This window comes from Polypterus senegalus, chromosome 4 (genome assembly GCF_016835505.1).
Source record: "Polypterus senegalus isolate Bchr_013 chromosome 4, ASM1683550v1, whole genome shotgun sequence".
In the NCBI taxonomy this organism is placed as follows: domain Eukaryota; kingdom Metazoa; phylum Chordata; class Cladistia; order Polypteriformes; family Polypteridae; genus Polypterus; species Polypterus senegalus.
The window spans coordinates 161,795,389-161,809,216 of NC_053157.1; the positions used below are offsets into that span (position 1 = coordinate 161,795,389).

Here is a 13,828-nt window from a genome sequence, read left to right on the forward strand (position 1 = left end):
ATACAGGTGTATTGCTGCTGGTATAACGGAGCACCAGTAGCATTTCCTGGCACACTTCTGAATAATTCATTGGCTGAAAGTACTCAATGTGTGAGTGTGTTACAGAGAGGATGTACAGCATTTTTTATAATAGAACTCAATTTTCTTTCTCCTTTGCTACTACCTTTTAATTAGCTTGTTGATTTGATGGGTCTCTCTTGAAATGATGGTACCAGTCCAATATACCACAGTGTAGAACAATTGCACTGACTATCACAGAGTTATCGAAGATGTAAATGATGCCACCACTCACTTTAAAGGAACACAGTCTCCTATGAAAAAAGAGTCTACTCTGTTCTTGCTTATATGGTTCCTCAGTTTTACAAGACCAGTCCAATCTGTCATTAATGTAGACCCCAATTACTTTTTGTAGCACACCAGATCTACATCCACTTCTTGAGTAATGACCAGACATAGAGGCTGTTTGGTGTGGCAAAAGTCAATAACCAGTTCCTTGGTTTTGCTAATGTTAAGTCGCAGACAATTCTTCCTTCACCAAGAAACAAAGTTATGCACACTTTCAAGAGAGAAAAGTATGCACTATAAAACAGAGAAGAAAATGAAAGCAAATGGGAGCATGTAGAATCTCAAAAACTATCGAAACAAGGAAAATCAGAAGAATTGCCACAGCAATGCCTTTGCTTGCATTCAGTTGCTGTTTTATTGTTCTACTACCAGTGATATTGGGCAGGGAGTAAGTAAAAACACCAAACTGATGAACAAAAACAGAAATCAAACTAATCTTTTCACAAACCAAGAAAGAGAGATCAAATATGCAACATCAAAAGAACAGAATGTTGAGTCATTTGACAGAAAAACATTAATACAAGTCTCAGGGTTTTCGTTAAATATCCACAAATCAAGTCAGTGAGAATCCTGGAGAGTCAGCTTATAAACTGCTGCACTGATGATGTCATCTTACACGACTTCCAATGAAATGACGTTAGCAACGTTCACTCGTGCCCTTGCAGTGAGACCTCAAAATGGTGACGCCGTTGCAAAACAAAATGGCATCATGGTGAAAATAAATACATAAAATGGTACCACAAATATTAAAAAAAGCGACATTAATTAAATCTGAAGACATATGTTTAACTTGAACTGCCAGATATTTAAAACTGAAGGAATTGCTCAGAGAAATGTATATCATGCAGGAAAAATTGAAATCATAATGAGATCACAACAGTTGGGCTCCAGCTTTCTACTTCCTAAACTGGATTTTTTTTGGGACAGTGGAAGGACAATTTCTTTTGAAACCTTTTAACTACTATAAAGGTTGAGCAGCACCTAGGAAAGGTCAGACAGTCAATTACATATAATCTGTGGAAATGCTGCGCAATGCTCTACTTTGCAGTCTGTTCAGTGCCTTTAACTAATTACTTATCAAAACCAATAGAACAATGGAGACCTTTTCCTCACTTATTTCAATGCTTTGCAGATTTGTGTCTGACCAAAACTAGTTTTCTTAATTTTAAAACTGGCCAGGGCAAATGTTCTTGTTACCTAGAATCACCTTTAACAATGCTCCTTTGGTAAATATTCTTTACAAGCTATTTATTGTGCTGCTTCTCCATGTGTTATTTTTATTTCTATATGTGTGTAACAGGTGCCAGTTTGCTCTGAACACCCACTGTTGAGTTTAATTGCTAACTCAGAGTGGATTTACTGCCTTGTGAATGCGGCTGGTATTGTCTTCCTTATTTGCTTTTCTACTGGCATTCTCTTTGCCTCTCAACATTGTGTGCAGGTCACTACTTGCTTGATATAATGCAGAGGTAAATATACATTATTTAAATATAACCCACATACAACATTTCTAAGGAACAGTCAGGATCTCCACGGTGGAGAAAAGTGGTGAATGCCAACCATGGGACTTTTACACACTCTTTTTTTATTTTTGTTAAAATATGCAATCTTGATTAATGAAATATTGAAAGAAATTGTGGAATTTCAACATTGGCTACTTATTTTTTATTCTTACCCTCTCTTCAGTGCTTGTTGATTAGCCTGATTAATGAGTATCACCATGCCATGAAAAGGCAAATGTTCGGTTAAAAAGTCTGTACAAACTGTGTTGCTGCTATGTTTTACATTCATGATGTTCTTACCTAACACTACTAGAAATTGTTATGTGGAAGCAAATGAAAAATATTGTCAATGCTAAAGAATTCCACCTTGGCTGTGCAATTACAGTCACTGCAGATAAAGAAACAGTTAAATCAGCCATTCTTTATTAGTTGTACCTAAAGAAAGCAGAGTGTGTGGCTTAGCAATTTTAGACTTACAACAGGGGTTCACACAGTATGCCATTTAGTTTTTTTTTTTTTTCATTTAAAAAGATATATAGTATTACTATTTTTTTAGTTAACTGATCCTATACCATTAACTAGTAATTATAATTTTGGTCATCAAGCAAAATTCTTTAATATTAAAAGTACAAATTTCTACAAATCCTTTTAACCTAAAAATTCAGATGATAAATAACTGAGTTATTACTCATTCTCTGTGCTAGGGCCTTTTGTTATAATATGCTTACAATTTAATTTTTTTCTGTTCTCCTGGGGTGTTTTGGTGATTCTTTTGCAGGCTTATATTAGGTTTTGGAACTTTTCAATTTTGACTTTCTTAAAGGTTTTCTTATTTGAAGTTTGCTATTATTATTATTATAGTTAAAATATTTTGAGGTCCTTTTCAAAACCATCTTTACATTTATGGATGCCACCATTATAGGAGCTTTGCTAAGGAAATGACCTCAGCAGCAAGAAGGCATAAAGGCCGCGCTGAGTAATTTGATTCTCAAGCGAGTTTGTAGAGAAAAGAACAAAGAGTTTCGCATGTGCTTACCTTGAGTTCCTGGCCAAATTAATTTTGTGCCACAAATATCGACAACAATTTAGGGTTTTGTTTACTGATTTGAAGGCATTGATCTGTTGATTTTGCAGTTACAAATCTCTGCTCGCCTGTTGACTCTCTTCACTTCTTCAGGTCCTGACTTCACAAACTTCGCACTGTGGTCCATGGCCGCTTTTGTATCCTGGCCGATACCCCCAGGCCGCCAGGGAGAGCCCTCACAGCGGCATGGAAGGTCTCCGAATTCCAGCGGAGCCTCATGGACATTGTAGTTTTGTAGTGGACAGCCCTGCTGGATACCATGGGGACCACCAGGAGCTGCTATAGGTAGGCTTGGGGAGTGTTATTTGCCCTATGCCCCGAAAGTACTTCCAAGTCATATGAGCAGAAGGAATGATGTACTTCTGCGGTGAGAAAAAAGGACCTTTATCTGCCCCGAAAGTGATAAGGAATAATGGACTAAAGGATGAAAACACTTCCGGGTCGGGAACTATAAAAGGACCATGGGAACTCCCAGACAATGAGCTGAGCTGGGTGGTAGGAGGGCAACGCGTCTGGGAGTGGAGGATTGATTTATTGTGATTATTGTTATTTATGAATAGTGTGGAGTGGAGGGTGCTTGGTGCACGTAATTATTATCATAAAAAGAATAATTGTAGCACTTTTACCTGGTGTTTGGCGTGGTACCTGAGGGTTCAAGAGAGCGATAGTGCCCCCAACTTCCACAACACATATACCTAAACGGACTTGTGGTGTTTAGTTGTTATTCATAGTCACACAATTAGGTGAAATGAATCTGATGAGCAAGGAGTTTGGGTTGGCTGTCTCTGTCTCTCGAAGGTCTTAACAAAAGAACATTATGAAGACAAAGGGCATTCATTCAAATGAAGGTTAAGATATTTAAAAACAACAGTCAGAGGACTGAAAAGAATGGAAAATCCCTAGAAAAATGTTACAAAAAAACAAAAAACGAAAGAATATGGCACCACTTGGAATCAACAAATGGGAGAGTTTCTTCCAAATTGAGATATAGGGGTAAGAAGAGAATGAGTCAGGGAGATCACCAAGAGGTTTATGGCATCACCTAAGACACTACAGTCCTTCACAGCAAAGGTGGAAGAAACTGAACACGACAACTTGACCAAACAAACAGTTGTGTATAAAAAGTGTTGATGTACCTGCACTTTGCTGTAAAGCACGTGAACATCGCTCAGACAAAATGGAAGAAACTTCTGTGACGTGATGAGCTTTCTTCAGCATCACTCCAAAACAATATGCCAAGCAGAGAACCAAAACCATACGGAATGTAAATGGGAATGAAAGAAAAAAATAAAGCAATGTGCACAGACAACGTCTCTAGTAATCTTTAATTCTTTGTGCATGCCATTTATCAAAATTGTTCAGTGTTTAATGTAATAGCCTGGTAAAATCCTTGTTGTATAGCACTCTAGCCATTTATATGGCCCCCTTTTAAGCAAAGCTTCATCAGGTCTTGCATTGAATTTTGTATGTGGATGGTAAATATTATTGGGAACTACTTTAGATCTGTGATGGGCTGGCACCATGCCCAGGGTTTCTTTCCTGCCTTGTGCCCTGTGTTGGCTGGGATTGGCTCCAGCAGACCCCCATAAACCTGTAGTTAGGATATAGCGGGTTAGATAATGGATGGCTGGAACTACTTTAGATTCAGAAGTTTCTGCCACAGCTATATAATCATTTTTGGGTAAGCTAACCATGTTTAAGAATTACGAGTTACAAACAAAATTTCTCAACTTTAAAATATAGAGATGAATAAACCAGAAAAATTGAATAAACCAGAAAAATATTTTACAGCTGAGAAATCATTGTAGAAGTCTGAGAATGCTTAAGTTAGCAATTATAACCCTCAAAGAATAAGCAGTTTATTTTTATCCTTCATGAATTTATAAATATTTACTAAGCATATACATTTATAAGGGTTATTAAGATGCTAAATATGTATTTTCTTTCTTTTTAATGCATACAGCTTTACCAAATAGAACACAAAAACATGAAAATTGAGCTAATTCAGCAAGGGAACACCAAAAGCTACAAAGTGGAATCCAATGTACCTGACAAAGGCAACAAAATATTAGACTTTAGGCTTGAATATGTACTGCATTTGGGCAAAAAATGTACCTTTTTCAACAAATATTTTTACATTTCAGGGAACAGTCAGCATGGGGATGTTCGTGCTGAAATTCTATGAGAAAGCACCAACAGGATACAATCACAGTGGAGCATGTAATATTATGGAAAGCATTTGATAAGGTGTCACATGAAAGCTTGCCCTCAAACTAAAAGAAGTGGGTGTTCAGGCTGTTGTTTGTACAGGGGTGCAAAACTGGACCAACAGAGGGTTACAGTGTGAGGAACCTTATCAGAATTAGCTGACATTAAGAGTGGTGTTCCACAGGGGTCAGTGCTAGGGCCGCTGCTTTTTTAAATAAATATAAATGATTTAAATAGGAATACAAGTAACAAGCTGGTTAATTTTGCAGATGATACCAAGAAAGGCAGTTCTGCAGATATCTGGAATCTGTTGAATCAGAAGGACTTGGACAGCATACATGCTTGGGCAGACTGGTGGCAAATGAAATTTAATGTCAGTAAATGTAAACTATTACAGATAGGTAGTAAAAATGTTAGGTTTGAATACACAATGGGAAGTCTGAAATTTAAAAGTATCCCTTATGGAAAAGACCTAGAGGTCATAGTGGATATTAAGAAGGCTAACAGAATGTTAAGTTATATAGTATATGTGTAGAGTACAAGGAGGTTCTGCTCAAGTTTTATAAAACACCGGTGAGGTCTCATTGGAGTACTGTTTGCAGTTTTTTGTCTCCAGGCTATAAAAAAGACACAGCAGCACAAGAAAAAGTCCAGATAAGAGCGACTAGGCTGATTCCAGGGCTACAGGGGATGAATTATGAAGAAAGATTAAAATAGCCGAGCCTATACAGTCTAAACAAAAGATGATTAAAATGTGACATGATTGAAGTGTTTAAAATCATGAAGGGATAAAAGTACAGTGGATCTAGACTGTTACTTTAAAATGAGTTCATCAAGAATACAAGAATACAATTAGAAACTTGTTAAGGGTAAATTTCATACAAACATTAGGAAATATTCCTTCACATTAAGAACCAAAGACATATGAAATAAGCTATTAAATAGTGTGGTAGACAGTAGGACTTTAGGATCTTTTGAAAATTGACTTGATGTTGTTTTGGAGGAATTAAGTGGAAAGAACTGGTGAGATTTGTTGTGCTGAATGGCCTGTTCTTGTCCAGATTGTTCTAATTCTACTTTTTTTTTTTTAATTTATCTCTACAAAAGGATTCCATGTGTGTATTTCTGCATCTTCTCCATCCCAATGTGTAAACTGATTAAAAAGATTGTAATCATAGCTCCCATGAAACCATCTCCAGTGCTACACAACCATAACATTCTCGATATTCCTTTATTGTAGAAAGTACCCAAACTTTTTTTATATGAACACACCAGAGAAAAGTACTTTGAAACATGTGTTTCCCTTTATTAGTTTGGTGATGCTGATGAGAATTGCACATAAAAAAAATAAATCACAATAATTTTATACAATGGGTAGAACCACAAAGATATTAGTAAAGAGTTGGTGAATGGAAGGCAACCTGGACAGGACGCAGATAGACAGCTCACACTCCCTCTCCCTTGGGATAGTTCTACCAACAAAAAGTATGTTCACCCACAGACATTAAGCAGTGCCATATTCTTCAGAATTTCTTATTATTAAAAAGTCTGTCACACAGTTAAAATATTGAATCATCAAGTGTTATATAATATTGCTACTCTACGCAATTTACAAAGCAGATTTTATTTTACAATGACGAAAGCTGCAGCCATCAAAATGGAACAGGACACCATTACCCAAGCTCCAGACAAGAAGGAAAGAAACACAGGGAGAGGGAGGAAGATATAAATTAAACACAAAGTAAAATAAAGTTTTTGTTTTCTTTACTGGCTTTACAGTCTTTTTTTTTTTCCACTTGAGATAAAAAAGCTCTCATCTGCAAAGAGATGCAAATAGGTACACCGGAATCAATAAGGTTTCTCTCAGAAGTTTTCTATAACTTCTGAGGTAATTGAGCTTCGTCATCGCCTGAATGCCGGATACAATCAAAATACAAAATCAATGGGACACAAGTAGAGGTTATCTTTTGTCTCATATTAAAGGTAACTGTCATTTCACCTTCACTGTAAGCATGACTAGGAAAGTAAACAAAGTACAGCTTCTGTTTGGCTTTTTGTCACTGATAAACATATTGTAGAGATTATTGCAGTGCAACTAGCAAAAGGAACTTTCAGTTCCCTTAATAAAGTGGCTTTTGCCAAGGGTATTAATATTAAATATATACTGTATAAAACCTCATACATATACAGTGTATATGGTGTAAGTGTATATATAAATAGCATATACACACACACAAACACTGATCAGCCACAATATTAAAACCACTGACGGGTGAAGTGAGTAACATTATCTTGTCACAACAGTGCCTATCAAGGGGTGGATTATATTAACCAGCAAGTGAACAGTCAATTCTTGAAGATGATGTGTGGAAGCAGGAAAAATGGGCAAGTGTTAAGGATCTGACAGACTTTGACAAGGGCCAAAATGTGATAGCTAGACAACTGAGTAAGAGCATCTCCAAAATAGTAGGTGGTGTGGAGTATTCCCAGTCTGCGGTGATTAGTATCTACCAAAAATGGTCCTTTAAAGGCCAAGCAGTGAACTGGCAGCAGGGGCATATGCACCAATATATGTGGGGAGCAAAAGTTAGACGGTCTGCTCCAATACCACGAAAGGGCCACCATAGCAGAAAATGCTGAAAAATGTAATGCTGGCCATGAGGGAGAGATGTCAGAACACACAGTGCATCGCAACTTGCTGCACATGGGGCTGCATAACCACAGACCAGTCCGAGTGCCCATGCTGAACCCTGTCCACCACTTAAAGCACCTAAAATGGATCACGGAAGTACTGGAAAATGGTAGCCCTGTCTGACAAATCATGTTTTCTTTTAGATCAAGTGGATGGCTGGGTGTGTATACATCATTTAGCTGGGGAAGAGTTGGAAGCAGGTTGCACTATGAGAAGAAAGCAAGCCAGGAGAGCTTGTATGATGTCCTGGGCAATATCCTGCTTGAAGATTTTGGGTTGTGACCTTCATGTGGACATTACTTTGAGGAATATGAGAAAGATGTCAAATTGTTGACTTGGTTTCCACATTCCTCATTTCTCAATCTAATCAAGCACCTGTGGGATGTGCTAGAAAAATAAGCCCCCACCTCACAACTTACAGGACTTAAAGAATCTGCTGATAACATCTTGGTGCCAGATACCATAGGACACCTTCAGAAGACTTGTGGAGTCCATGACACAACAGGTCAGAGCTATTTTGGCGGCATGAGGGGGACTTAAACAATATTAGGCAGGTAGTTTTAAAGTTGTGGCTGATCAGTGTACAGTATATATATTATATACTTACACACATATTGTATATATTTTTACATAAATATAAGATAGAAAAGAGAGAGACAAAAGGCAGACCACAAAGAGAGGCATAGAAATAACTGTGACACAGCATAGCCAACACATCTTTAGATAATTTGCATTGAATATCGATGAGCTCAAAATTATGGGCAGGAAATTAAAAATTGTGTTATGACAGACTGGAATGAACTCCTAGAAAACGTCTGTGAGCAAACTGGGTAACGTGCCTGGTACAGGACCACATAAACATAAGCTAGCTTTTGAATTTTTTAAAAAATAATTTATTGCTTTTGTTTGTTTTTTTTGTTATGCGTTTCCTGTTTTCAATATTACTATTATAATTTATATATATATATATATATATATATATATATATATATATATATATATATATACAACAAAGATAAGATTTAAAAATCCAGGAAAGAAAACTGTAAACCTCTGTTTGGCATTCACATTATCAAGCAACTTATCTATAAAACACCCAGAGCATTATGCTAGGAACACAAAGTACCTGTGAAAACCATTTAACCCTTATTGCTTTAAACACTATAATTAAAAAAAGAAAATCAGAAGCAAATATAAGCCAGAAAATCCTACAAGCAACAGATGCTGAACTTGAAGCAGAATGCACAGATAAGTGGAGCAGGAAACATTTGTAAGTAAGCATGGGAAGTGGCTAACATAGTGCTTTTTATGAAAATAGAAACTTTAGCTGTTGCTCTGTCATTTATAATAAGGCATGAAATAGCACTATGCCCCATTTATGCATGTTCTGTGACATTTTTATCCTCAAATATTAAATAAAAAAATTAAATAATTAACAGAATAAATAGTTAAATGCATTACGCTCTGTATGTTCCAAGTAGATATTTTTATAAAACTTTTTAAGTAAAAAATAAATACAGATAAATACGGCCCAGAAACAAAATACTTACAGCCCAGTAAAGGTTTATGCTAATGAGAGGGTTAGGAAAAATAACCTAAAATAAACATACAAGGTGGAGAAGCATCATGATAGGAGGATCACTTGATTCATGATGATACTGAATGAATTTGTTTTGCATGACTGATTGCCATGAACATAGGTGAATGCAACTAATGATTATCAACATCTTCATTTAGTAAAGCTGAATTAAATTACTGTACTATATATAGCACATAAACACACACAAACAGTTCTTTCCATGGTTAGCCACTGGAAAGCTTCACATAATTTTAAAAAAATACAAAACCAACAAGAAACTTCAAACTGAGAAAGATGTACTTTACACAAGTGAAAGAGATAAAATACTGATTCGGCAAGTTTGAAGCCAAAAATGATACTCCAACCACATTAAACAGGGTTAAAGGACATTGACAACCTTGAATGAAAAGTAAAAAAAAAAAAAAAACTAAACAAAAAAACCTCTGACCCACACTCGCATTGTCATACAATCATATCAGCACATCTTTAGTTCTTCAAATGATTTGGGGTATATAAGATTTCAACATTTTAATAACTGCAATTTAACATTCTTGATTAAGAAAACTTCAGCATCATTGAAAAGAAGGCTGCATTTTTACAGTGCATAGCTGTAACAAATAAACAACTTTGTCATTTTATGTACACAAAATAAAAAATACTCCATTTAATTTGCTCTTCTGCAACTATATTTTGCTTTTTCAGAATTTAGTCCAAAAAAAGTCTGAAAAAAAAAAAACCAAACAAACAAACCCTTGTATTTATTCCCAACTCTTATTACTTAATGTAACACCACATCCAAAACATCAGGGAAAAGAAAAAAAGATAAACTGAACAAGCTGCACATTTCCACCAGTCACAGAGCTATTTGCAGGAGCATGGAAGATCTTCCGTTGACATTTTTTATGTACTAATGTACTGAACTATTGGTTTCGGTATGACGGCTTATTGGTTGTCTGGATGACTTCATCACTGTTGTTTGATAATCACTCTTTTTCAGTTCCTCAGCAGCTGTGTTCATGTAAACTTTATTTTCACGAAGATATATATTTATTTATATATATATATATTTTTTCTTCCATACATAAGAGTGTAAAATTCATGACAGTTTTACTTCTTGAAGGACGGAACATCCATGAGGTATTATGAATCCCTCTGCCTATGGCAAGTTTTAGATTAGTTACCTGCGCAGACTACGCTGAGCCTCTTTCAGCAAGCTATCAAAATCCAAGGAGTCGTACTTGCTTTTAGTAGCAGCAGGATCAAAATCATCTGAATGGGAATCTGAAATAAAGAGTCAGAAGTTTCAGCTCCAGGAGCTCTGGGAAACAAATATTTAATTTTAAATGTAATCTTCACAAAAAAACAGACAGAAAAGAAAACAATTATAAGACAAGCTTGGAAAGACACTGACACGTTTTCTAAGAAAGGCAATAAATTGCTGGTTAAATAAGATGAATTTATTTGAACATAGAGAAAAAAACAGTCAAAGCGGAAACCTGGACAGCTTTAAAAAATGTTTCTGGTTGAGCTATCTACACACGTTAGCAATTAGCTAATTAAATGAGTATGGTCGACTGAATGGTCACCTGTCATTTGTAGCATTTCTTCCTTTATCAACATTTAAATATTTAGTGCCTAACTTGCCTTTACAATTCAGGTGATAAGATTCCTGACACTCATTCGGCCACCACTGTATGACGTAATTGACTGCATAGACATTACGCTGTAAAACACAAATGTGACCTTGGCACAAAGCAGTGCTCATAATTAGTAGAATGGTGTTTCATTTGTCCAAGGAAGCTCAAAAGATGGTGGGAGTTTTCCTGGTTTAAGGTATTGGGGAATGCAAGTATTTTGTGTTCTTAAAATGACATATGTACTTATTAGTATTGAGTTTTTTTTTGTGCTATACCAATCTGACCTAAGTCAACATTTCAATGTGTGTCATAAAAGGTGTCGAGGAGGCTGGTTCCAGGAAGGGCATTTTCTGGCCATAAATATTCTGGCTCTAATACCTCTTTTTAGGGAGCAACCAGCTAACGTGGTGAGCCCAAAACAAAGCTGTTAGACCAGCAGAGTGAGACAGAGAGTGCCGTTTGGGTGTTTGCCTTTGCATCTCATATGACATCCTTCACGCTCAGTCACCCACTACAGTATTGTGGCTCATACAGTGTATTTTGAATCCATCCATGGATATCCATTTATCCATCCATGGATATCTGTTAACCAACCTTTTGTGACAAATCAGAAGCCAAATAAACTGTCAGTAAATGTCTAACACAAAGGAGGACATATTCTGTGCCTTAAAATTCTGACAATGATTTGCTTGTCATTCATCACACTCACAAAAGATGTGCCACATATTCAATGGACCGTTTAATATGCCATTCCCATCTTCTGAGTGGTCTATATGTTAGGGTTGGAGAACAGTTATGTCATTACACTGGAGGAGTTTCCTCTATGAACTAGCCATTATACCGGTAATATGCCATGTATTTACTCCATTCTTACTGGGTAAGTGGATTTGTTTTCTTGTCAGATAATATTATGTATTTTGGTACATTTCATGGTGCCAGACAGTGGTGACATGTTGTATGGTGGTTGGATATGCAAATAAGAATTTCACTGTTCTCTGTGTGTGTGATAATAGTGCTATTAGTACTACCACTGCTATGTAAAGATATCCACACGGTGATATGCTAAGGTAAAAGGGAAGTGACTCATGAGAAGCAGATATGGCATTGGGAAAGCAGGAGCATGCTCCATGAAATATGTGCCCGGAGTCTTGGGAGTCTTGGTCATTATTTGTAGGCGGCGCCCATGAAGTGGGTGTGTGATGGAAAATATCCCAAACATGTACATAATAGGTATTCTAGTGACTTTGTATTAAACTAATATGGGTGATGTAGAGTGTTCTTACGAGGATGTCCAGCACTGGAATATTGTCTCATATGGAGTTGAATCAGCTTTAGAACCAGAGTAGGCTTGGATACCTTATTTCTAAAACCTGGATAAGGGGACTCAGAAAATGGATGGAATGATGGGAACATTAAGCAATAAAACAGGGACACTCATTATATCTGCATAAAATGCTGAAGCTGACCAGTAGTGGATTGGCTAGTGCATGGAACTGCAATTTATTTCTCAGTTGTAGCAGAATGTGATGTTGTTCATCATTTCTTAGTAAATATTTCAGAGACTGGATGTTATTCATTAAAACGTATGCTTTCCATGTTCAATACATATGGTATAACTGTCTGACCACAGCACGTTGCTTCAGATATTAAACCTGACAATTGCACAAAGCCAGCAGCGAGCTAAATTAAAGCTGTGCACTTGATGGCATTTACTGGTAAACAAAATTAATGTGCGGAGTGGTTTAAAAATTTAATGTACAACTTATACAACCAACCAGATTTCCATAGTGTTCGCAATTACAGAATTAATAGACTTTTCTATAGTGATGAAAGCCACAGAATCGCCATTGAAATGGCAGGATTATATGCAGATATGTCGGTAAGTTTTTAAGAACTTATTCATCCTTTTTAAAGAAACATTTAGTATTAAGTTAAGTATTTCTGATATGTTTTGAAATCAAGGCTTCTGACAGAAAACTAAAATCTCTGTGACAATTCAGATGGTATACTATTGGCCTCCTTTTATTCCTTCAGTACCCTAAGCAAATAGAGCACACTGTCAATGTACTTAAAAAAAACTATTACATGAGATATTTAGACATTACCTCTGCATAATTCAACAGGGAAAGGAGCTGAAAAAGCCTTTACTACAGAGCATATGACAACCTAGCAAATGTGAAACATGCATTTTGATGTGAACACTGATAATAAATAAAACAGTCTTATCTCTTTTGGCAGACAGCAGCACAAATGGGGTGCCAAACCAACCCAAGATACGCTTAAAGAGCATGACAAATGGGAATGGACGTGGCACATGCAAGATTGCGATCCAAGACAATAGCCAACGGGTGCTCAGTATCAGACAGCGCGCCCCTATAGTGAGAAGTGCACCTGAATACAGAACAGAAATGAATAAACACGGTCTTCCTGCACAAGAAATACAAAAGGCCATGGATTATGTTTTCCTTATGAAAGAAGATAATGAGCAACCTGATGGATTCTGTTTAGATCTGGGGTCACAAGCTTAATAAGTAAGTCTCATAATTCATTCTTTTAAGGTTATGATTGTTTAATTCCACAGGAGAAGTCCAAAAATTAAAAGGAAAAAAAAAAACACCTGTTCAAGGGTAAGCACACCGTTATATCACAGAGTGCTTAGGATGAATAGTCCATCTACATTTAACGTCTTCTAGAATCTGAAACTGATGCACAGTAAAAGGCTCCACCTCAAAACATTTCAAATACATCAAGTGGTCATCTTATTTTCCACACTTACTAATG

General features: G+C 36.4%; 1 protein-coding gene across 5 annotated transcripts in view; it reads right to left on the bottom strand.

Moving 5' to 3' along the window:
- Positions 1-6,421: 6,421 nt before the first annotated feature.
- ppargc1a (peroxisome proliferator-activated receptor gamma, coactivator 1 alpha) overlaps positions 6,422-13,828 on the bottom strand; it is a 1,188,791-nt gene continuing 1,181,384 nt past the window's right edge. For all 5 annotated transcript variants that reach the window (XM_039751582.1, XM_039751585.1, XM_039751583.1 and 2 more), the window contains one exon: positions 6,422-10,691. In XM_039751582.1, the coding sequence (XP_039607516.1) occupies positions 10,588-10,691 (104 nt within the window). In that variant the 3' untranslated portion in view covers positions 6,422-10,587. The remainder of the gene's footprint in view (positions 10,692-13,828) is intronic.